Source organism: Cimex lectularius, unplaced genomic scaffold, assembly GCF_000648675.2.
Source record: "Cimex lectularius strain Harlan isolate CLEC.00 unplaced genomic scaffold, Clec_2.1 scaffold147, whole genome shotgun sequence".
NCBI classification, from domain to species: Eukaryota; Metazoa; Arthropoda; class Insecta; order Hemiptera; family Cimicidae; genus Cimex; species Cimex lectularius.
Genome location: NW_019392851.1, coordinates 53,861 through 77,393, shown reverse-complemented (window position 1 = coordinate 77,393; position 23,533 = coordinate 53,861). Strand labels below are relative to the sequence as shown.

At 35.2% G+C, this 23,533-nt stretch overlaps 2 protein-coding genes across 2 annotated transcripts; both read left to right on the top strand.

The window, feature by feature from the left end:
• The first annotated feature begins 2,377 nt into the window (after positions 1 to 2,377).
• Positions 2,378 to 9,803, top strand: LOC106669685 (cuticle protein 18.7-like). Its single transcript, XM_014399329.1, has 5 exons — positions 2,378 to 2,480; positions 8,055 to 8,245; positions 8,304 to 8,450; positions 9,175 to 9,458; positions 9,516 to 9,803. The coding sequence occupies exons 1-5, from the start codon at positions 2,469 to 2,471 to the stop codon at positions 9,629 to 9,631; spliced, it is 750 nt and encodes a 249-aa protein (XP_014254815.1). The 5' UTR covers positions 2,378 to 2,468; the 3' UTR covers positions 9,632 to 9,803.
• A 9,509-nt stretch (positions 9,804 to 19,312) lies between these two features.
• On the top strand, positions 19,313 to 22,837 carry LOC106670437 (cuticle protein 18.7-like). The gene is made up of 3 exons (XM_014400773.2): positions 19,313 to 19,387; positions 22,018 to 22,202; positions 22,257 to 22,837. Exons 1-3 carry the CDS (start codon positions 19,376 to 19,378, stop codon positions 22,654 to 22,656), a joined length of 597 nt encoding a protein of 198 aa, XP_014256259.1. The 5' UTR covers positions 19,313 to 19,375; the 3' UTR covers positions 22,657 to 22,837.
• Positions 22,838 to 23,533: the final 696 nt, after the last annotated feature.

The window sequence follows — 23,533 nt, the reverse complement described above, 5'->3', positions numbered from 1 at the left end:
AATGTTTGTAAATCCCAGGCCCTGAAGATGATCTCAATAAAGATCGAAACGTTGGCACGATAAAGAAAATGTTTTTCTGAAACCAACATCACACCAGACCGCATCTCACGATTTCTGAATAATTATCGATTAACGGTCACTAATCACCACACATTTCTACACGAGAAGAACATAAAAAGTAATGATGAGAAAATAACAAAACGCTATTTTCCGACTATAACGTAACGAACTTCGACTAGATATAAAGCATACCTTCATATCCACAATGGCCATGACAAACCATGGTAAATTCAAGATTTAATATAGTAAGTCACATTAGAACAGATTGTTGCACATTCGATATAGAAAGATACGATGTTTGGTTCAATATAGTGAAACGGCCAACAGAGCAATAAAACCTGATTTCGGTATATCAAAAGCAGGGCTTGAAATTTGTACAAACGTTGAAAAACTATAAATAAATAATTCAGTATGGACAAATGTATTTTTGTCAAATTAACGTGATAAGGAATGATAATCTACATTTACTGTATAATATATATCGTAGGCATATAGTTGTTATTTGCACAAATTGTTATTTCTTCACATTATTAATAATGTGATATTCGTTTAATTTATGTACCCATTTTGATAAGTAAATGTATAACAATTCTGTATTCTATTACAGTACGAACTTATGTAATTCTAGTGCATGTAGTCTGATAAAAGGAGCAGGCAGAAATAAAGTTATTTTAAAAAAATTAAATTAATAAAACTGATAGAAACTTTTAATGTACATTAAGGGACTATTTTAATATTCCTATTTCTTAAGTAGTTGGCCTATTCATTTTCTTTTATTACTCAGCAGACGGTCTGGTGATCTTGAGGATCGTTTTAACTATGATTAACAATAAAAATGAGAATAAAAATAATTATAATTCTTTATTCTAATAATAACAGTACATTATATTGATTAGCTGCGTCTCGTATTTTAATGTACATAAACAACATAAGCAATATAAATACCAATACGATTTTACTAATCAATAAATTTTATAATTTAAATGTGTGTTATAGATTTAAATAAGCAATCGTCCCCGGTGTTGATCCCTGGGTAGAGTAAGTACACGTTTCTCTGCCTGTTGTAAGAGGTTAAAAGAGATTTTTCTTCACTTTTGCCTTGTGAGGGAAAGTGACCTTCCCCCTCTCGTTGATTACCTCTTTTATCATTCCTCTCTCTACGTTTCCTATTATCCTTCCTTTTCATCTCTCCTTTCTCTTATTTGTTGATTTTAAGTAAGTTTAATGTCTTTAAAAGAATATTTAAAAAATGATTCTATAGTAAACATATTCAATAATTTTTTTTAATTAATCTTTTTATGTAAGGTTTTGGTTGAAATGAAAAAGTGAGTGTCACGAGCGGGATTCGAACCCACGACCTTCGGCTAATACGCCGCTGCTCTGACCACTGGAGCTATCGTGACATTGATCCACACACCAACTACCCATCTCAACCTACAACCTTTCGAATTTCCCTCCTTTTCCCATTTTTCATATGTCGTGTAACCAGAATTCGATTCTTGGCGGCATATGAAGTTATGTTCGATCTCCGCCACTTCATATGTCTCCGAGACGAATCTTGATTCACGAAATTTGAAAAATGGCAAAAAGGAGGGAAAATTCGAAAAGGGTCGAGATGGGGAGTTGGTGTCCGAATAGATCGAAATCACGATAGTCAAGTGGTTAGAGCAGCGGCGTATTTAGTCGAAGGTTGAACACTGACTTTTTCAGTTCAACCAAAACCTTATATAAAACTTAATTCACTAATTTCGTGGTCCGCTTGACCAATTAATATAACACAATTAATTAAGGTTTTTAGTTGAGATAAAACGTTTATTTAATTGAAAGAAGTTATTTAGTCAATCGGACTACGGAAAATAACGGATATTCAATAATATTATGATTACCTTATAAAAATAAGTTTATTTCCTAAGAATAGGAAGTGCTGTGGCCTAATGAACATGGTATATTCTTGTGAAAACTAATAGCCACTGAAGATTTCAAAAAATGCTCAATGTTTTGATAATTAAATGGTTTTTTTTTAATACATAAATTTGGATGAAAACTGCTGAACGATTCCAGAAATCGAACATTCAGGTCGTCAATAACCGCTGCTGAGGGAGCGAGTGACCAACTGATAAAAAAAACTCGATCTCCTCCTTCCTCGTCGGAGAAGACACCAGATCCGCTTCCCCACCCGAACTTTGACAGAAGGAGGAGCACCAGATTATGCAAAGGTGATGACTTAGGATTTTAAGAACGAAACAAACAACAAAGAAAGAGAGGGCGATTGCTCGGCTCTCAGAGAGGGGATATCAATAGAGGCATTACTGGAATGTATATATAGACATGCATGGACTCATGTCCGTGTATTCGTACAGTCCTTGCTTTGTCTAACACAGAAAGCCGTGTATACATACGCCTACATCATGAAACAATTAGTAAGTGGTTTTTGAGACATATATTCAACCCCTATTTGCAAAAGATATAAGCATTCCGATGAATGGGGTGTAATTTTATAAATATCTCTTTTAGTTGTTTTCGTCAAAAAACCGCCAATCATGCTATTATTATTATTTTGTGTAATGGGATCACTTGTATAACGAATCAACCATTCTTTTAATTTATATTCTTTTAAAAAATCTAGGTACTTAAACATAATTAACAGTTCGAAAAATGCCACATAGTTTGTAGATGCTCTGACAAAAATCACTTAACAATGTGCTTATTTTGTAACCCAATTATAATAATTTTCTCTTAAAATATTCACTGAAGGATAAGTCAAGTCATTTTTATTATTTATGTTGGTAGCAGCCAGTTGACCTCAATGGTCTCGAGATTTTATCTTTACACCATCATGTAGAAATATTTATAAACAGATTTAAAGCTAAAATTATGAAAGTATATTAATGTAAACTTGCTATAGTTATTAGAGATTAATTGTTTAAGTTTAGATTTTAATAAAAATTTTTGTAATAATGCTCGCCCACAGAGGTTTTGAACATATTGACGATATGACATTAAAAAATTTAAATGTTATAAAAAGTATATATTTTAAATGGTTTAAGTTTAAATTAAAGTAATTTTTAAAAGTGTATATAAGTTAGTTCTTAAATCTTAAAAGAAATAAAGTAAAAATCGGAATCCAGGTACACGGTCCGTTTCCTACAAAAGGAACAGTAAATTTTTTTAGGCAGAATTTTGTCATGCAAGATGAATTAAGTATTAAAGACAAGCAAAAGTGAAATTTTTAGTTTTAATCCTTAGTAAAAAACTGTTGTGAGGTTTCACTTAATTGACAAAAGCGAAAAATATTTAAATATTATCAGAAGTTTGTGCAGCGGCTGAATGGGGATCGGATATTAATGTTGCGTTAATGTTTTGTATAAGAAGCAGAATTGCTTTTGGCTCAATTTTTTATGGCGAATTTAAAAAAAAATATTTCGAAATAAATGCCCGAGGCGTTGTTTGTGGTACCTTTCAGACACCTTCGATAAATGTCCTGCCAACCACCTCGAGGATTACGATTGGAGATGATCGCTAAGAATTTAGTGTCAAAATCTGCCGGAGTCGACACTACTGCTGTGACAAAAAGGAAGACAAATGCTCAAATATTTTCTCTTTTCTGTTTTACAACCCCAGTTTTTATGGCACATGATAGTTTAAAACATAAAGGTCTGAAAGAAAAAACATATTGTGGTTAATGTTCATACTCTAGCGCCTTTTGCGTAACAACTTGGGTATACAACAAATTATGTAGCGACCGTTTTTAGGACGAAAAGCTGGTTTATTTTTCCTAGTTTTCTGCTCAACGTCAATTAATTTATCGCGTTTTAATTTACAGGGAATGATAATGATGGAATAAAGATTCCCTTTTCAGCAAAGTCTGCACTTTCTGGTTAAGCATCGAACTCTAATATTTTATTGAATTTAACCAATTTTCAAATTCATTTAGTTGTGAAATGTGTGCAAGAGGTTTTTGTTCGTTCAACATTCATTTTAATACTTTACAATTAATTAAGGTTTTCAGTTGAGATGAAAAAAAGTTAATGGCACGAGAGGGATTCGAACCCATCACCTTCGGCTAGATACGCCGCTGCTCGACCACCTGAGCTATCGTGACCTCGATCCACTCGGATATCAACTTCCTATCTCAACCCCACCTTATGAGTTTTCCCTCCTTTTGCCATTTTTCATTTTTGATGTCCGAGTGGATCGAGGTCACGATAGCTCAGGTGGTCGAGCAGCGGCGTATCTAGCCGAAGGTCGTGGGTTCGAATCCCTCTCGTGCCATTAACTTTTTTTCATCTCAACTGAAAACCTTAATTAATTATAAAGTATTAATTGGTCAAGCGGACCACGAAATTAGTGAATTTAATTCATTTTAGTACACTACAAAATCTAAGATATAAGTCGTTAAAATTAGCAACAATTAAAATGTTGAGAAACTGTTTTTTTTTTTGCGGCTATTTTCGTCTCAGCCGCAATAACGATTTGAGAAATTGCCTTGCCGTTTCTCATGGTCAACCGTCGTGATCATTATTGCTTTTTTATTAAGATATCGTGAGAAGCGGTCGGGTGTGATGTAGGTTTCAGAAAAACATTTTCTTTATCGTGCCAACGTTTCGATCTTTTATTGAGATCATCTTCAGGGCCTGGGATTTACAAACATAGTTTACATTTAACAAATACGTTTAGGATGTGGAAAAGTGAATTTATACAATGCAAAATATATTTTATATTCAATCAAAGTATTTCTACTCACTCAAAGTGTTTGTCTTCTGTGTAATTGTGCCATTCTTTCGTGTCGTGTCGAGAGTGCCAGTGAGATTTTGCTGTTTTATCTTTATATATGTTTGGTTTTGAAAGGATGGGGAAGGAAGTCGGTATATAAAAGACAATTTTGTGTAAGTCGTCGGCTTCTTTGAAGTGAAAAGAGCCGACAAAGGAAAAAAATGTGTTGGTAATGGTTCGGCCAGATTATCATTTCAGGATTATATAGAAAGGGGATAAATAGGAAAAGGAAAGCTAAATTGTTGGAAAATTAGACTATGTGAAAAGTATTTGATGTGTGGAATGTAATGTAATGATATAGGTATGTTATCTGTATTGTATTTGATTAATGATATTGGCGTAGCTGCGACTGAGCTTACATGTACCTGTTCTGTAATTGATGCTGTGTTTATCTCGGTTGATATGAACCATTTCTAAGAAATTACATTTATATTTGTTTTGTTTATGTAATATATTTGGATTTTTGAAATTGTGTTGGTGTTCAAAATGGTGGGTAGCGAGTGCTGTAGGACTTTGCTTGGGTTTTTTGCAATCATAGATATGTTGCTTTACTCTCTTGTCCAGATATTGGGATGTAAGACCGATGTAAGTTGCCGGACAGTTTAAACAGTTGATCTTGTAGATTACGTCAGATTTATTTGTTATTGATGTGGGATCATTAATTTTAGAAAAAAGTGTTTGGATTGTTTTATAATTTTTGAAAGCTATTTTGAAGTTATCAGACGAGAGAAATGTGTTTAATTTATGTGATAGGCCGTGAATGAATGGCATGGAAATGTGTGATTGTTTGTTTGTATTTCATATACTTAATGTAGTATTATTTGTAATAGTGGAATGTGTTAGTGTTGAGTTGTAGGTGTTGATTATTCTGTTAATTATGTGCTTAGGGTAGAGATTGTTATGGAGGATCTGTTTGTATATCTTTATGTTCTTGTGGTGAAATGATTCATGGCTTAGGGTAATCATTCTGTGAAGTAACCCTTTGGCCGTGTTTACTATTGTATGAAGAGGATGGTGAGATTTAAAGTTGAGGTAGCGATATGTGATTCTTGGTTTTTGGTACCAATCTGTGATAAATGTGTCATTTGGTTGTTTTATTACAAGTGTATCTAAAAATGGGAATGTTTTGTTGTTTTCGATTTCATGTGTAAATTGTAGACGTGGGTGAAAGCTATTAAATGTATCTAAGTAGTTTGAATTTGATCTGTAGGAACAGCTGTCAATATATGTCAAGAAGCCGACGCCTTATCCAAATATGTCTTTTCTATACCGACTTCCTTCCCCACCCCTTCAAAACCAAACATATATAAACATAAAACAGCAAAATCTCACTGGCACTCTCGACAGGACACGAAAGACAAACACTTTGAGTGAGTAGAAATAATTTGTTTGAATATAAAATATATTTTGCATTGTATAAATTCACTTTTCCACATCCTAAATGTATTTGTTAAATGTAAACATTGTTTGTAAATCCCAGGCCCTGAAGATGATCTCAATAAAGATCGAAACGTTGGCACGATAAAGAAAATGTTTTTCTGAAACCTACATCACACCCGACCGCATCTCACGATATCTGAATAACTATCGATTAATGTTCACTAATCTCTACACATTATTGCTTTAAAATATTTCATTTCATCCCCTCAAAATCGTTAATTTTTGCAAGAACCTAAATTTGTGAAAAAATTTTACGAATTGTTTTATAAAAAAAATGTTTTTATTCCGCTTTGAGTATTTTTTAAATACAATTTTTTTAAATACAAAGTAGGGAGTTGATAGATTATGTTTTAACTTGAAAGGTACTTTTTGACACACGATAAAATAAACAACGATAGTCTTCAAACAGCGTTCAAGTTCATCAAGACATGATACAGTAGAACATTCGATTCGCATTTTTCTAAAATTATTTGAGGTACTTCTTAAGCTGGGAATGTCATGGAATCAGTTTCGTTCTTTGTTCAAAGGGTTGTGGATTAATATAAAACAATATTTTAACAAAATGCGTTTTGTGATCCTTAAACCAATCATGACATATATATATATTGGAGGGAAAACAAGTTTTAAACTGTTTCCTTTTTTATCTTCATACATTTAGAAATTTAGAAACTATCATTTAGCTAAAATTTACCGTCATTTTAATAAAAAAATAATCATAAAGTTTCAATTTGAGTACTTTTTCAACTCCATATTTCTTCATAGTTTTGAATAAACTATAGGTCACCCGGATGTTTTCCCTTTCGCATTTCCGGCTGAACGGTATATATTTAAATTTGCAATGCGATCCGGAGCATGTACGAATGCCGTTGCGAGAATTTCCCCCAGCAAACAGCCCCTATTAACAGGAACGATTTGAATAAATGAAAATTTCCAAGGCATTTAGCCAAACGGTTAAATGTTACAGTTATAGCGATCAATTTAAATTTTGAGTAACTTGGTACATCCAAACCTGAAAAATTTGAAATATGAATGTACGTTAATGTTAAGGAAACGTTTTTCCTTTAAACGAATTTGTTCGACCAGGAGTACAGGAAATAAGGAACTGATTCATTAAATTTTCTTACATAGGAACGATCTGTGTTTTTTCCAGATTTTCCCCAAACTTTCATCATGATTATTGAAAATAGGCGCTGCCAAGTTGATTGTATAGCCAACAACATACTATATATTAATGTATGGTAGTATAAACTATGAAAATCAAGAAGATTAACATGATGGGATTAATCAAGGGTCGTGTATCTATCAACTTTTGAGATCATAGCTATCAAAATTTCTATACTGAGTTTATATATGGTCTGCTTTTTCAAGATTAATCATGTTTAGTTCCGCCTGTCCGATAGAACTCACAAGGTGAAAATGAGAATGAGAAAGTTTTTTAACAACAAAGAAACCAGAAATCCGGACTCAAAGACAAAAGATAACAATTTTTAAAAAGTCAAAATTTGAGAAAATTTATTTTTACATGACTGAATTAAACATTTATATGAAGTTGATTGTATACATTATGAATGTGACTTTGTATAAGGTGGTATACAAACTTTTAATGACAGATTTTTTTTCGCAGTTAGTGTTTTGTGCGCCTAAATAATCAACTGTTGAGAAAATTTATTTTTACATGATTGAATTAAACATGTATATGAAGTTGATTGTATACATTATGAATGTGACTTTGTATAAGGTGGTATACAAACTTTTAATGGAAGACCTTTTTTTTCTCGCAGTTAGTGTTTTGTGCGTTTGTCGCTGCCGGGTCTTCGCGACCCGATTGCAGAGGACCTTATTATCAGGAGTATGCTCGGTTTAACCGAGACGGTAGCGTCGCCGACACTCCTGAAGTAGCCAGGGCAAAGGTTGCCCATTATGCTATACTTGCCAAAGCTGGAGGTGCCGTTCCTCACTACCCCGGACAATGGTATTTTTCCAGTTTAGATAAAGTAGAAAAACCCAGAGATAACGTGAATTTTATCTAGGATCTCTACTCCCGGATCGTCGCCCTACAGCCGATCGGGTTACTATTGGTACGACAAAGAACGTCTGAACCCCGACGGAACCGTCGCTGAAACACTGGAAGTAGAACACGCAAAAAAAGGCCATTTTGCCGCACATGCTAAAGCCAGGTAAACACCACAATTTAATATTTAAATAAAATAAAAGAATAATAAGAATATAAACTAAGAACACTTTTATAAATAAAAACACAAATTAGCAAACAGATATTTTTCATCAATAGTCAAGTTCAACGTTATTTTCAGAACAAGCAAAAATATACCATTCATAATTTTTGTTTGAACAATCAATTTTTACATATATCCAGCAATGTATGTTTTTACAGTTTACTTTCTTAAAGAATTGTCAAAAGTCTTTTATTTTATGAAGTTCGCCACAAGGTTTTTTAAAATATAATCTCAGTTCTCTGTAGACAAACAGGTTTATTTAAGATTGACACTAAAAGCTATTTTAATATTTAGAATTGGCTACTATCAAATAGCACTTTTTTAGTCAAAATGAAATGCTTAGAACATTTTGTGTAACATTGAAATGTACCCACTATAACAAGAGTCATTTCAGTAAGACACTCATAATTTTCCTTTTGGCTAAACTACCAGTTTTTCACTGCCTTGTAAGTTAGAACAAACAATTTTTTAAGTTACTATTTAATCAGAAGTTGAAAGACTAAAATTAAATGTTTGCTTTATGTTGAAGTGAATAATAAACTTTTTAATTTCCTGAATTGTTTGTAATAAATATTTTGACATAGATTTATTAGATTATTTTTACAAGAGGTTTTTGTTTAATTTATTTAATGGGATTTCTCTTAACAAAATGATGACTTTTTTTAAGGGCTTATCTCGGTCTCCCACCTGTGGAAGTTGCTAACAACCAGGTAGGCGCAGGTGCCACAGCATCTCGCTTCGCGGCTCACATAGGCGCCCTCAGAAGGTCGAAACGATATGCCCCGGCACCCTTGAACCCGGACGGCACTGTCGCTGACACCCCCGAAGTCGCCACGGCCAAAGCACAGCACTTCGCCACAGTCGCCAAAGCCAGAGCGTACAATTTGATCCCCGTCTCTTACTACACTGGTGGAAAATGGTTGGGACCTCCTGCACCCCTCAACCCCGACGGTAAACAAAAATCATTTCAGTATTTTTATCTAGGGTAATTTTCAAATCGTGTCGTAGGTACGGTAGCCGACACTCCTGAGGTCCAAGCGGTCAAAGCAGCACATTTTGCAGCCCACGCCGGTGCTAGACACGGAACTCTTGTTTTCCAACCTTCTACGGCCTACTACGGTTAGGCACCCCTCAACGCAGATGGAACCGTCGCAGAAACGCCTGCAGTTGTTGCAAGGAAGGTTCAACATTTTGTTCCTTACAACCAAGCTCTCGCTAGGCTTGGTTAACAGCCCAACACCTAAACGTTTTACCTACTCTATTTTTATACAATAAAAACTAATTTTTTACCTATGATCTTTCTCAGTTTGTCCTTTTTACCTTGTGAAAACCAATAAATGTTATAAAAATTAGATTTCGATAAAAGGTAACGCCAATTGGTAAAACACTTCAGATGCTTACATCTGCCTTCGATTTCTATTGTATTCACAATTTCGTACATACAAATCACTTGTAAATTTAGATCACATTTCCTGGTTGCAACGGTATGTATCCAAAAATATTTTCTATTGCAAACAAGTGGTAGTAAATTTGACAAACAGGGGCACTGAAAAAAAACCTATCAATTACCTTAGAAACACTATTAAACCCACCCACATTGGAAACATTGATACGAGGAGAAACTAGAAAAAGCTCATTGCTCCGATAAACAATCAAATTGGATGGAGACTAAGAAGTTCCGATGGCGGAAACATCCTTTGCAACATTCTGTAAGAGATCAACGATGATATGATATGCAGCTGGCTTAAAACCATGTCAGGCATATTCTGTAAAAGCCCAAAACATTAGCAATCATTAGAGATATACGTCTCGGTCTTTCAAAGTGAAATGCATACTGCTCATATCAGAACGCCAAGCTGCCATAATGCCAGGTAAACAGTTCACATTTCAAATAGGTAGGGGATGCATACACCTGACACTATGCCAGAATACGAGTTCAGAATAATTTAAAAGCTGACAAACTGGCCATGGAGAATGTACAAGACCTATCGGCTCAGATAATATACTTGGGTTAAAAGATCAAACACAACTTCTCCCATGTCAATTGCGCAAAAAACGAAAGGAGAATTGGTTGAACTCCAGAGGTGCCAGATACAGTTATGATTAAAAAAGCCTCAAAACTGGTAAACACATTGCTACAGTTAGCCAGGGAATGAGAGAAAGCACCAGGTATGAGAATAGGGTAACCCTCATATGGATACCTGCTCATAAGGGGCACTATGGCAATGAGGAGGCGGACAGCCTGGCCAAGGAAGGATCAAATACTGAGTTCGTCGGACCACAACCGGTATTACCCCACTCTTTAAGCACAGCAAAAGAGAGTATAGGTAGCTGGGGCATGAAACAATTCCTTAAGGAATGGAATATGTCCCCAGGATGCAGGCAATCGAAGGAGTTTCTGAAGGAAATCAAACCTAAAGAATCGAAATGGCTATTCTCTAACTCTAGGAGGGGAATAAGGAGGCTGATAGGTATCCTAACGGGCCATTGCCCCTTGAGAAGACACCTCTTCATAATGGGTACTCTACCAGACCCCTTCTGCCGCTTCTGCGAAACAAAAGAAGAAACGGCCCGACACTACCTCGCAGAATGCGATAGGTATGCTAGGGAAAGATTTAATACTTTCGAAGGAGAGGACATAACCAAAACACTCCCCAGGATAAAATGGTCCACAATCCTGGGGTTTGTGAATAGGTCCAATAGGTTTATACAGGACTCGTGAGCCGACCAGGTCCCGGACCTTCTAGGGATGGGGTACGGGCCTACTCAGGCTTTTAACCCCTCGGGTCCTGGTCGCCCGCCCTGTGTAATATATATATAGCCAGGGAATAGCCCGAAGGAGTTATAGGATATATATACCGGTCACTAGGTCTGAGAAAACCACTACATAACATTTTCAATGATGACCTCATTTGTAGGTTATGCAATCAGGAGAAAGAAACTAAGAAACTACCAACCGATTATTTTCGAATGCAAAGTAACTGCTCAATAGACCAGAGATATAGCAAAGGTACAGGGAATAAGTCAATTATCAGCTACTTGTTAAGAGAAGGATCGTATCACAGAAAATGTGTCAGTAATATGACACGTTCCCAAATACTCGATCGTCCTTAAAAGGACAATGAAAATCTTTAGCGTCGGTACCTAATTCTCTAGACGAGAGATGATGCACCTCCGCTCATAACTGAATGGGTGTTACAGCCGCAAGCGTAGAAGCTGTCCCAGCCCCGAGAAGCCAAGACGAACCTCACTGCCCGCTTGCCCATTCCGAGTGATCGGGTCTGCATTAAGCAACAGACCGTATGCCGCTCGTAAAAAGGCTACCCAACGCATCAGCCTGGTCTCCCACGCATTCCCTAGATAGAGAAGGCCATTCTATCTCCCAGAGTATTGGGGCTCCTCCAGTGGAAGAACTTCCGGATCCTCTCAGGCCGCGGTTTTGTTTAAAGTGGAATTTCTAACCACCCCCTAGAGGAGACTGCCTTCGGTAAAGGAAGCCCATGGAGGCATCACCGATTACTATCTGTTACCATCCACCATCACGCATTCGACGACCACTTCTGAGCGTCCTCAACGCTATACGCTTCGATGGTCCGATCTTCGTACCCCAGAGGCCGGGGTTGTAACAAAGGTCATACACAAGTGTTTAGGCGGAGGTCACAGATAGAAGAACAGCCTCTTCTCTAACTTCCCGCCAGGAGCATTGCACTAAGCTACTACGAGTCCGTTCCCATATAGCAGCTCGGCTAGTAGATCCCTCGGTCGTCGGTTCGATCCCCACCGCCGCCTTAGGACTGGACTTTTTTTCTGATGCCTAAAGGGACCTGTGGCCGTAATTGAAATAAATTGACACGGCACTCATCAATCGGTCTGGGGGGGGGATCGGATCTCAGCGACTCTGAATTTGGTCCCAACCCCTTCAAAAATGAATTTCTTCCGTGGAAGAACACCGGCTCACCAGAGGATTCATGCGTGTTGTGACCTCAAAAATCGACCTGGGATAAAGTACAATAAGCTGTACAGCTGCAGTGCTCAGGGGGACCTCCTCCAGTTCCTGGTATCCATTGTAGAAAAAAAAGATATGACACTTTATTATCCAAAGGCAATGGACTCTTTTGCTGAGATCTGGCGTTAAAACCGTACTGGACCCGATTATCTTTGGATTCAGTACTTTAATTAGTGGCTAATTATCTGATATGATATCTACATTTTGTATAATCTCTGGCATAATAGCATCCGATTTAACTCTGGAAAAAGAATTGTATTAATAATAATCAATGACCTTCCACTCCTTAAAATAAGGATCGAGACAATTGAACAGAACTAAGGAACTAGGAAAAATACCATATCCCAGAAGAGATTGCATGGAGATTACCAAACCTCCGCATCGTAGTATCCTCCTCTTCCTTATCATCATCATAATGACACAAGGACTGTAATATATTTCACAGACAGACCAATAAAGATTTCACTTTACGATATATATGAGAATTTGACATTGCAATTGCACATTTAAACATAAATGTAATCAAAGTGTAAAACAAATTGTGTGAACCGACGTTGTAAACAATTTAACATTATATATATTTCAATTAATTAAGGTTTTTAGTTGAGAAGAAAAAAAGTCAATGGCACGAGAGGGATTCGAACCCACGACCTTCGGCTAGATACGCCGCTGATCTACCACCTGAGCTATCGTGACCTCGATCCACTCGGACATCAACTCCCCATCTCAACCCCACCTTATGAGTTTTCCCTCCTTTTGCCAATTTTTTCATCTCAACTAAAAACCTTAATTAATTGTCTTATATTAATTGGTCAAGCGGACCACGAAATTAGTGAATTAATGATTTAAAAATGAAGTACACTTCACTAAAGCTCTCCGTCGCCATTTCAAATGTCGTCGAGAATCCAAACCGATTACACGACATTTGAAAAATGGCAAAAGGAGGGAAAACTCGTAATGACATTGTTTCTTCTCTAGTTTTAGAGTCAAACTTTATTAAGCGATAGGAGAAAAGCAAAGCTTATTAGAAAAAACATTTATTAGGTTTTGCTGATGTACAATTAAAAGAATTTTGTCAGATATTTATTTAATAAGACCAAAAAAATTCCACCCACATCCACAAACTGAACGATTTGATTTAATGGGCTTGTTATTCTACAATGAGTGAACCAGTTTTATTTATCCGACGAAACCCACTGTGTTCATAGATGCAGAAGGACACGAAGGCGTGAGGATAGAATAATCGCACTAATATATTTTTGTTTCTCTCTTATCGGTTCAAACGCGTACGCTGTAACAATAAAACTGAAGGACGTAGAAAAGGTTATTTATAATTTATTTGTAATTTTTTTACCCTGCTAAATGGACTTACGGTATCGTAAAAAATCGAAGTTAATGGAACAACTCTATATCTATTCCTGGGTTATCTTTCCGGGATGGTTGGCCGTAACCCGTGACGGTTTTAAATCATGTATTAACTTGATTTAGAGGCAAGGCTGTCTCTACATATTTGCCCTGAGAGTTACCGTGCATGAGCTTCGTCCTGACAGCAATCAATAATTTATGTGTTGGTACTTGCCCGGTTTAATTATGTCTGATCTATGCCATCTGCGGAAAATGAACCAGTCCAACAATATTAGATCTTCAGTGGACTCTTCAAAATCACTATTATGTTATATTTACATAAAAAAATATAAAGAAGTTTTTTAATCATATTTTTGTATCTAAGTTACTAATGTTATTTTATAATGGAATTTTGTTGACAACAAAATCAACATGACGATGTACGCACTAGTTTTACCAGTTGGAAAAATTTTTTACCAAAATTATATTTGATGTCATCAAGCATTAACACCAAAGTCGCACTATAGTGGGCCAAATATAATTATAATTATTATGACGAGTTGAATTACACGTCGAGTATATTATTATACCCAAATAGGTATCACGCACATTTATTTCCTGGTCCTTACTAAGAGTGAAGACCTTATGTATTTTGATTGTCTTGAAAAATGCAGAGACCAGATTGAAAACAAGGCCGTTTGCCCATCAATGCCAAAGCCGAGTGATTCTCTTTTTAATTTTAACCACCTGCTGGTAGGTATTTATATTTAAACTATAATTTATATAGTACTGTATAAAATAAATAATATAGCATATATATAATTAATATAAATATACTGTGTGTCCAGGATTTTAATTTCTATCTTTATTTTTTTACACTGGGGCTTAAAAGACTTAATAAATATACCCAAAAAATATTTGCTTATAAAATCCATTAGCTTTCGTGGTCCGATTGACCAAATAACTTTCAATTAACTAATCTTTATGTAAGGTGTTGGTTGAAATAAAAAAGTCAGCGTCACGAGTGGGATTCGAACCCACGACCTTCGGCTAAATACGCCTCTGCTTTAACCACTTGAGCTATCGTGACTTCGATCCACTCGGACACCAACTCACCATCTCAACGCATCTTTTGAATTTTCCCTCTTTTTTGCCATTTTTCAAATGTCGTCTGTTCGATTATCGGCGACAAATGAAATAGTCACGAAGAGCTTTAGTGAAGATATACTTTATTTTGTTTATTCAATCTATTAGAGTTCGCGGTCCGATTGACCAAAGTTGAGATGGGAAGTTGGTGTCCGAGTGGATCGAAGTCACGATAGCTCAAGTGGTAGAGCAGCGGCGTATTTAGCCGAAGGTCGTGGGTTCGAATACCGCTCGTACGCTGACTTTTTTTATCTCAATCAATACCTTACTTAATATATGCTTATAGTTAAAATATACTGACATAAATTTTATATTTGAAAACATACCATTAAAAAAATTAAAACATTTCTTTATTATTTTTCTCGAATATACATTTCTGTGTGACCCTTAATCTCCAGTAATCGACATTCTATAAATTCATGAATCTTAATAGAAACATGAGGTTGTATTTCAGGTAATGGGTACGATAAATTATGGCAATATAGATAATTAAAAAAGCGTTGATTTACGCGTATGCCTGTTGGTTTTATAAGGACGTTGGAGATAAATTATTGTTAATTCTGCATTTGAGATCAACTGAAAAAAAAGTTTCAGCAAAATAAATCAATTTTTGTATAGAAATGAGATAATTACCTTGGCGATATATTTCGATTTCATTGCTCATATGTTATCACATGCCAACAAGAAAATAGATTTTTTTTTTGGAACGTAAAAATTTACTTTTTTTGTCACTATGCCTGAACGTTGGTGATGAAAAAATGTTTCCCTGAATTAAAACATTTTATGTCGTTTAACTAGTCAAACTATAATATAATAAACTCAACATTAATATCCCTGGGTGTTGTAATGTTGCTTTGTTGATATATCGTATAATTAGTCAGTATATTAGTGCTACAATTACCAGTTGAACAAACCTGCGAGTGAAGACGGACCCAATAAGTGACATAGTGCCATTTCCGAAATGTTCACCGGATTAACAAAAATGACAACGCTTAGTGTTCAAAAGTTACTTCGTTAATATATTGATCGTATATTAGTGTTTTTATTGGTCTGGAAAATTTATAAAAATGGATTATAATATTGATTTATTTTGTTTTACAACTTACACTTTTGAATTGATAGCATTTATAAAATTAAAAAATATAATTTCGTCTAGAAGTAAATTTGTAAAGCGTCTGCAAATATATGAATTTAAAAAGTATTTAATGAATTTAAAAAGTAAGTAAAACGAAAAAAATATTTTATTTATTTAATTTCTGCTTGTTGGACTCCAATGGTTGGTTTAAGAAGAAAATGTTTTCCGGGTTGAATACACTTTTTGCTTTGAGTTCAACCACTTCAACTTTGATGTACTAAATAATAAACTTGGCTGGATGTTAACGTATTGCTTGTAAAAAACATCAACGACGTATCTATGTAGCTAGAAAATAAATTATGATTGATTTTATGTGTCCGATATTTTCGACTGAATGGCAAGATAAAGAAAAATGGCAAGATTAGATTTATCACTAAAACAAAGATGGAGGATACGAACTTAGGATCACCGATATCAATGAAACAATTTTTTTGGTGATACAAGTTGGAAAAATATTAGGCATGTAACCGAGTGTTTTTTCAAAGGGTTCAAGCAACCGAGAAAAAAAAATCATTCTTCATATACTTGAAGGTTATAATATATTTATCATAGCAAAATTCCACGTTAATTTTTTCTTCTTCGAACATGTATCACCATCATTGGGCTTTTTACGTCATCAATGCGAAAAATAAGGATTACTTTATGGCTTATGGGTTAGCCATTAGCACTAAATATAAAATTAACAAAAACTTCAAAAATATTTTATTTTATCCCTTCGGTTCTGATTTATTTAGGCTATGTTTATGCTTATTACCTGCAGGTTCTTGGGTTCTAAACTACTGTAAAGGATACATTACAAAATCTTGTGTGCTTTTGGAAAAATGAGCTAACTCATTGGGAATGAACGAAAACGTGCTTTGCCAAAAAATCAACACTATTTTATGTTAAAGTTATTTATAATTAATATTGGTTAAACAAGAAACAAAGTTGATATTCGTTTTCTCCACCCCACAAACCCTAAATACATATTTTTAAGTCGAACTCTTTCCTTCTGTTTCCGATTTTTGTCGAAATTCAGAAAAACGAACTTTGATACGATTCAACTGATTTATAGAAAATAGTACAACTGTTAAGAACAGTATTCCCTACATTTAATGACATAACTGTGCCCTCCGTAAATAAATTACAATGGTACATATAAAATAAAATATTTGGGGAGTTTTTGTTGATTTCATCCTTAATTTTTATCAGAAAGGTTGTTGATATAGTCTCAATGAAGAAATATGCAGCGTTTCAAGAGTTCAAGCGTTTATAAGTTCATAAATTATGAGTAATTATGTAACGTGAACCTACGCAAATAAATAAGAAATGAAAATTAAAAATAAAACATTTCAGAAGTTTCTGTTGATTTAATCTGTATTTTTCTTAACTTATAATGGCATAAAAATCAATGGTTGTTGATATACGCTGTGTAAACAGATACATTCGTAGATAATTACATTTAAAAGTAACTAAAAAAACTGTTTCAGATATAAAATTTGGCGCAGAGGCCAAAGAATAATTTCGAAAAGCAGCCAAGTGATAAAAAAGCTTAAATTCGGTAATTGACGATTAATATTTCCTGGTCTATATAAAGAATTGTGATCTTAGAATTTATAACGGATTAATGATTACAAACATGGATTAAGGGTACATTTTTACTTGAAAAACACATTTTTACCATTAGTTACAAACAAAGGAGTAGATTGGGTTGTCATAATAAAATAAAAATACAGAATAAAAAAGCAATAAAATTTTTTATTATAATATATTTCTAACAATGTAAAATTTATCAAATCTGTGTTCACATTTAAGTACACGTGTTTTGACAAAATTGCACTCGAACAAACGCCTGAATAAGATTTCGGGAAAATCAAAAAATATTTTTTCCCTCAAACTTATTCCATAACCTCCGATGTTTTTTTCGATAATGAAAAGTGTTAAGTTGTTAGTTAAGTTAGTAAGGATCACTGATGTTCAGGAATAAATAGTACAAGGGTTTAGAACTCTTTAACTTTAGAAACTATACGTAATGGCATAACTTTGACCACGTAAATAAATTAGAATTAACAATATGAAATAAAACGCTCGAAAAAGTTTTTCTTTTATTTCATCTCCTATTGGTATAGACTCAAATAAGAAACAGTCAGTTTTCCCAATTGTAATACCGCAGACATTGGATCAAATCCAGGAGTTATGACTTTTTAATAGGAAAGCGGAACTTTGGAGGAAAAAATGCCCCAGGTGATCCAGGGAAATGTTTATTTTTGTTTGCTATGAAAGTCCTATTTAAGGGCTTTAACTTGTATTTAAAACAAATCTGAATTTTTTGGCCTAATTTACTAGTAGCGTTTTTTTTCCAATTTTTAACAGATCTAATCTTAATTATTAGGATCTTACGTATTATTTCATAATCTTAAGTAAAAAAATCGAATGAACTGATATATAATAACCTTTAAATAGAAGCACAACAAAGACACAAAAACATATTTTAAAAATATATTTAAATTACTTGCCCTTGGCTAGATCGCTCGGTCTCGAATCAAACATGTATATTTAATAATGAAAATATTCGAAGAAAAATGAAACAGAAAAAAAGTATATTTTTATAATTTGGGGGGGGGGGGGTTAAAAAATAAACAGGAAAATTTTTTTACCCCTTGTATTATCCCACTTGGCCCTAGGTAGTGATCTCTACAAATTGTCAAGGCATTATTTTTTTTTTTCGGTTCTTATTGACTTTTGGTCTTGTGAAAATAAAGTGACACATTTAAAAAATTAGCGGTGGTTTCAGTTAAAAAAAAATCATGTTTTCTGTGTTGGTCTAGTATGATGTCGAACAGGGAAAACTATTAAAACTACGTGTAATTTTAAACCAGTAATTAGTTTATTGTTTGAATTCCGCCCGGAGGAAGAAATTATTAATTGCCCCATTCGGCCTATTCGGAGATATTATTTGGAACAATTATAGAGAAATAAAAATCCCCAAAACGCCCTAATGGGCCCTCGTTATCCCATCCGGCTGAAATTCGATTGCAAAGATATCCCGTTGAAAATCGCCATTCCAAAGCGATTATTTATACTTGCCTTGATTTGACAAGATTATTATGCAGAGATAATGTTTGGAGAACGGCAAAAGATGAAAAATCAATGGGAGGGGAGACTAGGATCGCCGATATATAAACGGGGAGGAGTTTGCATTTGACCCACAGACAGTCCTTGTTTATTGAAAGCACAGGAGGCCTCGTTTACAGGAACATGAAGCAATTTGTGAGTCATCAGAGATACCAGTTTTACATACAGAACAATGAGATAATGTTTATTATATCATTTTTCTAATATGAACCCTTAAACATAAATTTTTCATTTAAAGTCAAATTGATATATGTCACATTAAAAGTTCATCATTCTATTTAATTTCATACTTATAATTTTTATCGTACTGTTTTTGATATTATAATTAGTGATAACCATAAAAAACATTTTGCAAATAATATGGAAAATTTCTATTTTTATGGAGAGTACCTTTAACATTTACTACCCAAAATTATTGTTGCCTAAAAGTTATCATTGAAAAATTTAAATCTGATCAAATTTTCTACTGCATAATAGTTTTCAAATTGTAATAGTTAAAAAATATGAGCTTCATACATTTTAATTCTCACGATGAAATTTAGATGAAATAGAAACAAAATTTAATAATAAAGATAATTAATTTTAATTGAATTTCACAGCCAAATTGACTGGATATTTATACGTTATATTTTTTGACAAATTCATATTTAGTGTATATTACAATTAATTAAGTTTTTTATTTGAGATAAAAAAGTCAATGGCACGAGCGGGATTCGAACCCACGATCTTCGGCTTGATACGCCGCTGCTCTAACACTTGAGCTATCGTGACCTCGATCCACTCGGACACCAACTTCCCATGTCAACCGCACCTTTTTGAATTTTCCCTCCTTTTTGCCATTTTTCAATTGTGTTAATTAATTGTAATATATTAATTGGTCAAGCGGACCACGAAATTAGTGAATTTAGTGTATAGCAGAACTAACTGCTTATTCAATCCATTTTATTTCGTGGACCAAATGACCAAGTAACTTCTTTCAATTAATTAATATTTACGTTAGGTACTGGTTGAAATGAAAAAGTTAGTGTCACGAACGGGATTCGAACCCACGACCTTCGGCTAAAAACGCCTCTGCTCTGCCACTTGAGCTATCGTGACCTTGATCCACTCGGGCTCTAACTTCCCACCTCAACCTACCTTTCGAATTTTTCTCCTTTTTGCCATTTTTCAAATGTCGTGTAATATATTCGATTCTGGGCGACAAATAAATAGCCACGTGAAGATTTACTTCGTTTTATTTATAAAATCCATTATATTTCGTGGTCCGCTTGACCAAATAACTTTTTTCAATTAATTAATCTTTATGTAAGGTATTGGTTCAAATGAAAAAGTTAGAAAAACTACTTATTACAATGGATTGTCATGATTGACTATTTCACAACCTAGTAGACATTAGCGTTTAATAAGGATTTTAAATTTTCATTTTTGATGATTATTTCACGATCTCGCGTCAAATAATTTTTCTTTCTCTATTTCTTATTTTAAATGAGTAAGGTACGGGTATGAGTTCTCGGAAGTCAAACAGATCCAAGCCAGCGAACCGCAGGGGAGTATCCTTGGTCCTATACTTTACATCATTTATACTACTGGCCTACCAATACTATTATCTCCATCGCGGACAGCGCAATCCTATCTTCTAACTCGAATTCTGTCCAACCTATCTCCAACATCTCCATTGTACGTCAACAACAAAAAGATACCAGTTTTCACTCAAGTCAAATACCTGGGTCTATAGGTTAGGACTTAGGACTTAAAACACAACAACCTAATACAAGACTTGGATTACAACGAAGAGTTCTAAGACCGAATTCGATTGATAAGTAAGACATAGCTAATATTGTACAAGACTTTACTAAGACCAATATGGACATACGGAATGGAACTGTGGGGTACTGCCGAGCCATTCAAAATCCAGCGAATCCAATCCTTCCAATCGAAAGTCCTTAGACAAAATGTCAAAGCACCTTATTACCGTCACTATCCACAAAGATCTCCGTATTCCTTTTGTCAACGAACTAATCCGATCCTTTTTTTGTTTCCCACTGGGGACGCAATGTGACGTAACATTGAGGTTCTTTAGCGTGCGCCGATTAGGGTTTATCACACGTTTTAGATTCTGAAGTTAGGAGCGACTCACCTCCGCGCACGGAAAATCTGCTGCTTCCGTGAGGTTAGGTGTAGAAGCCCACAAATCCACAGACTAATCGATAGACATGCTGACTTCCCCTGCCTGCCCATTCCGAGGGGGTGGGTTAACATTGTGCGCTTAACCAGTGCCGCGAGTAAAGTCTCGACCGAGTATGGTTGAAATGAATCGTCCTAGTCTCCCACGCACTCCCTAGATAGAAAAGACAACTCTATCTCCCTGGGTATTGGGGCTCCGCTAGCTATCAGTATATGTACTCGCTTCGGCAGGACAGGTCCAGATTCCAAACCTTCCACACCAAATTTTCGAACCATCCTAAACATGCTGCTCGAGCCCTCTCCACTCATTTCCATCCTGACAACCCGCCACATCGCCTCAACCGACGGTGGTCTCGGGACCTCCTTGACACTTAATCATACACATTGAGTGCCAGGCTGGCTCAGGTGTTCTACCGGTACAGTACTGGCATTAGTGCCAATGTTGTCCTTGTGGTACATTAAACATTTCATATTTGTGTAGTATACGATCATGTATAGGTAACAAAAAATCTAAGTTAAAAAAAATGTTTTTTAAATATTAAACCTGAAAAATAATTTTGTGTTTGTTTTAACGTTTACAGTTGTTGATATGCGCGGCTGTCGCCGTCGCCAGCGCTCACCACCTGGCTTTCCACGGACCTGCTCCTCTCAACCCCGACGGCACTGTTGCAGACACCCCCGAAGTCGCAGCAGCAAAGGTCGCTCATTACGCCGAACTCGCCAAAGCCGGTGGAGCCGTCCCTCACACCTACGCGAGTGGCTACTGGTAATAAATTTCCTCCAAAAGTCCCTACACTCGCTAAAACTTTTTTTTCTTCAGGTATGGCGGTGTTCACCTTAACGCTGACGGAACCGTCGCCGACACCCCTGCCGTTGCTGCTGCAAAAGCCACCCACTTCGCCGCTCACGCACGTGCTGGAGGTCACCTTCCTGTAGTTTACTCTCAAACCTACTCGCCTTACTATCACAGCGCCGGTGCTCCTTTGAACGCCGACGGAACGGTCGCCGACACCCCTGCCGTTGCTGCTGCCAAAGCCGCCCATTTCGCCGCACACGCACGTGCCGGTGGATACCTTCCAGTAGTTTACACTCATTCTTACGCTCCCCACTATTACACCGCCGGTGCTCCACTCAATCCCGATGGAACCGTCGCTGACACTCCCGAGGTTGCTGCTGCCAAAGCTGCTCACTTCGCTGCCCACGCTCACGCCCACGTATAAACGCTTGTCGATCTAACAAACAATACCCTTATTTGTTATTTCGAATTCATCTTTTTTTATAATTAAAAACGTCTTTCTTTACCAATTTCAAAATCTCATATCTTCAATCCTGATACCAATTTTTCTTTAAAATATGTAAATATACTATATATTTTGTAAAATATACTTAAATGAAATTGAATTGTTTTGCGATCTTCGTCAGAACAGACAATTATTTCAAAGTTTCTGAAACTCTCTTGGTTTCAAACTGAAACTCTAGTTTGAAATTTCAGTAATTGTGGTTTTATTGAGTTCCTAGTTTGACTTTAAAATTATTTTTTCTGTTAATCGTTTTTTCTTCTATGGCAAATTTAAATATAATTTTAAACATTTGCTCATAAAAACCTTAAAAAACAGATTTATTATTTATTTATTGTAATTTACATGTACAGGGTATTCACCAAAACGTTTTCCAGGAGGCTTTCTAAGTAAATAAAAATTATGAAATTACAAACAATTTTTTCAATATTTAATACGTACGCGGAATTAAAAAAGAGTATTAGATCTTTTGATAAATTGTAGAAAATTTGGGTTCGGGTACACATCATTAAGAAATTTTAAATGTTAAACTCCCTATGAATTTTACTCTTCGGAAAGCGTTTTTAGCCATAAAGCTAACATGATTTTCAATATTGGGGGAAAATTTATAGTCCTTTTATTGAAAATGCACAAAGATTTAAAATTTTAAAAACAATTTTTAAATTTTATATAAATAGAAATAAGTTAATGGGTAGTAAAGAAATTGTCTTTCCACCATAGGAATTTTTTTGTCAGACGCGTTTCGGTCAGTGAGTAAATAAAAGAGTTTCACTGTTTTTTTGCATAATAATTAGTTCAA

Coding starts and splice junctions, on each gene's coding strand:
- LOC106669685 (XM_014399329.1), top strand. Junction 8,246..8,303: donor CCTCACTACCCCGGACAATG/GTATTTTTCCAG, acceptor AATTTTATCTAG/GATCTCTACTCCCGGATCGT. Junction 9,459..9,515: donor TGCACCCCTCAACCCCGACG/GTAAACAAAAAT, acceptor ATCGTGTCGTAG/GTACGGTAGCCGACACTCCT.
- LOC106670437 (XM_014400773.2), top strand. Junction 22,203..22,256: donor ACCTACGCGAGTGGCTACTG/GTAATAAATTTC, acceptor TTTTTTCTTCAG/GTATGGCGGTGTTCACCTTA.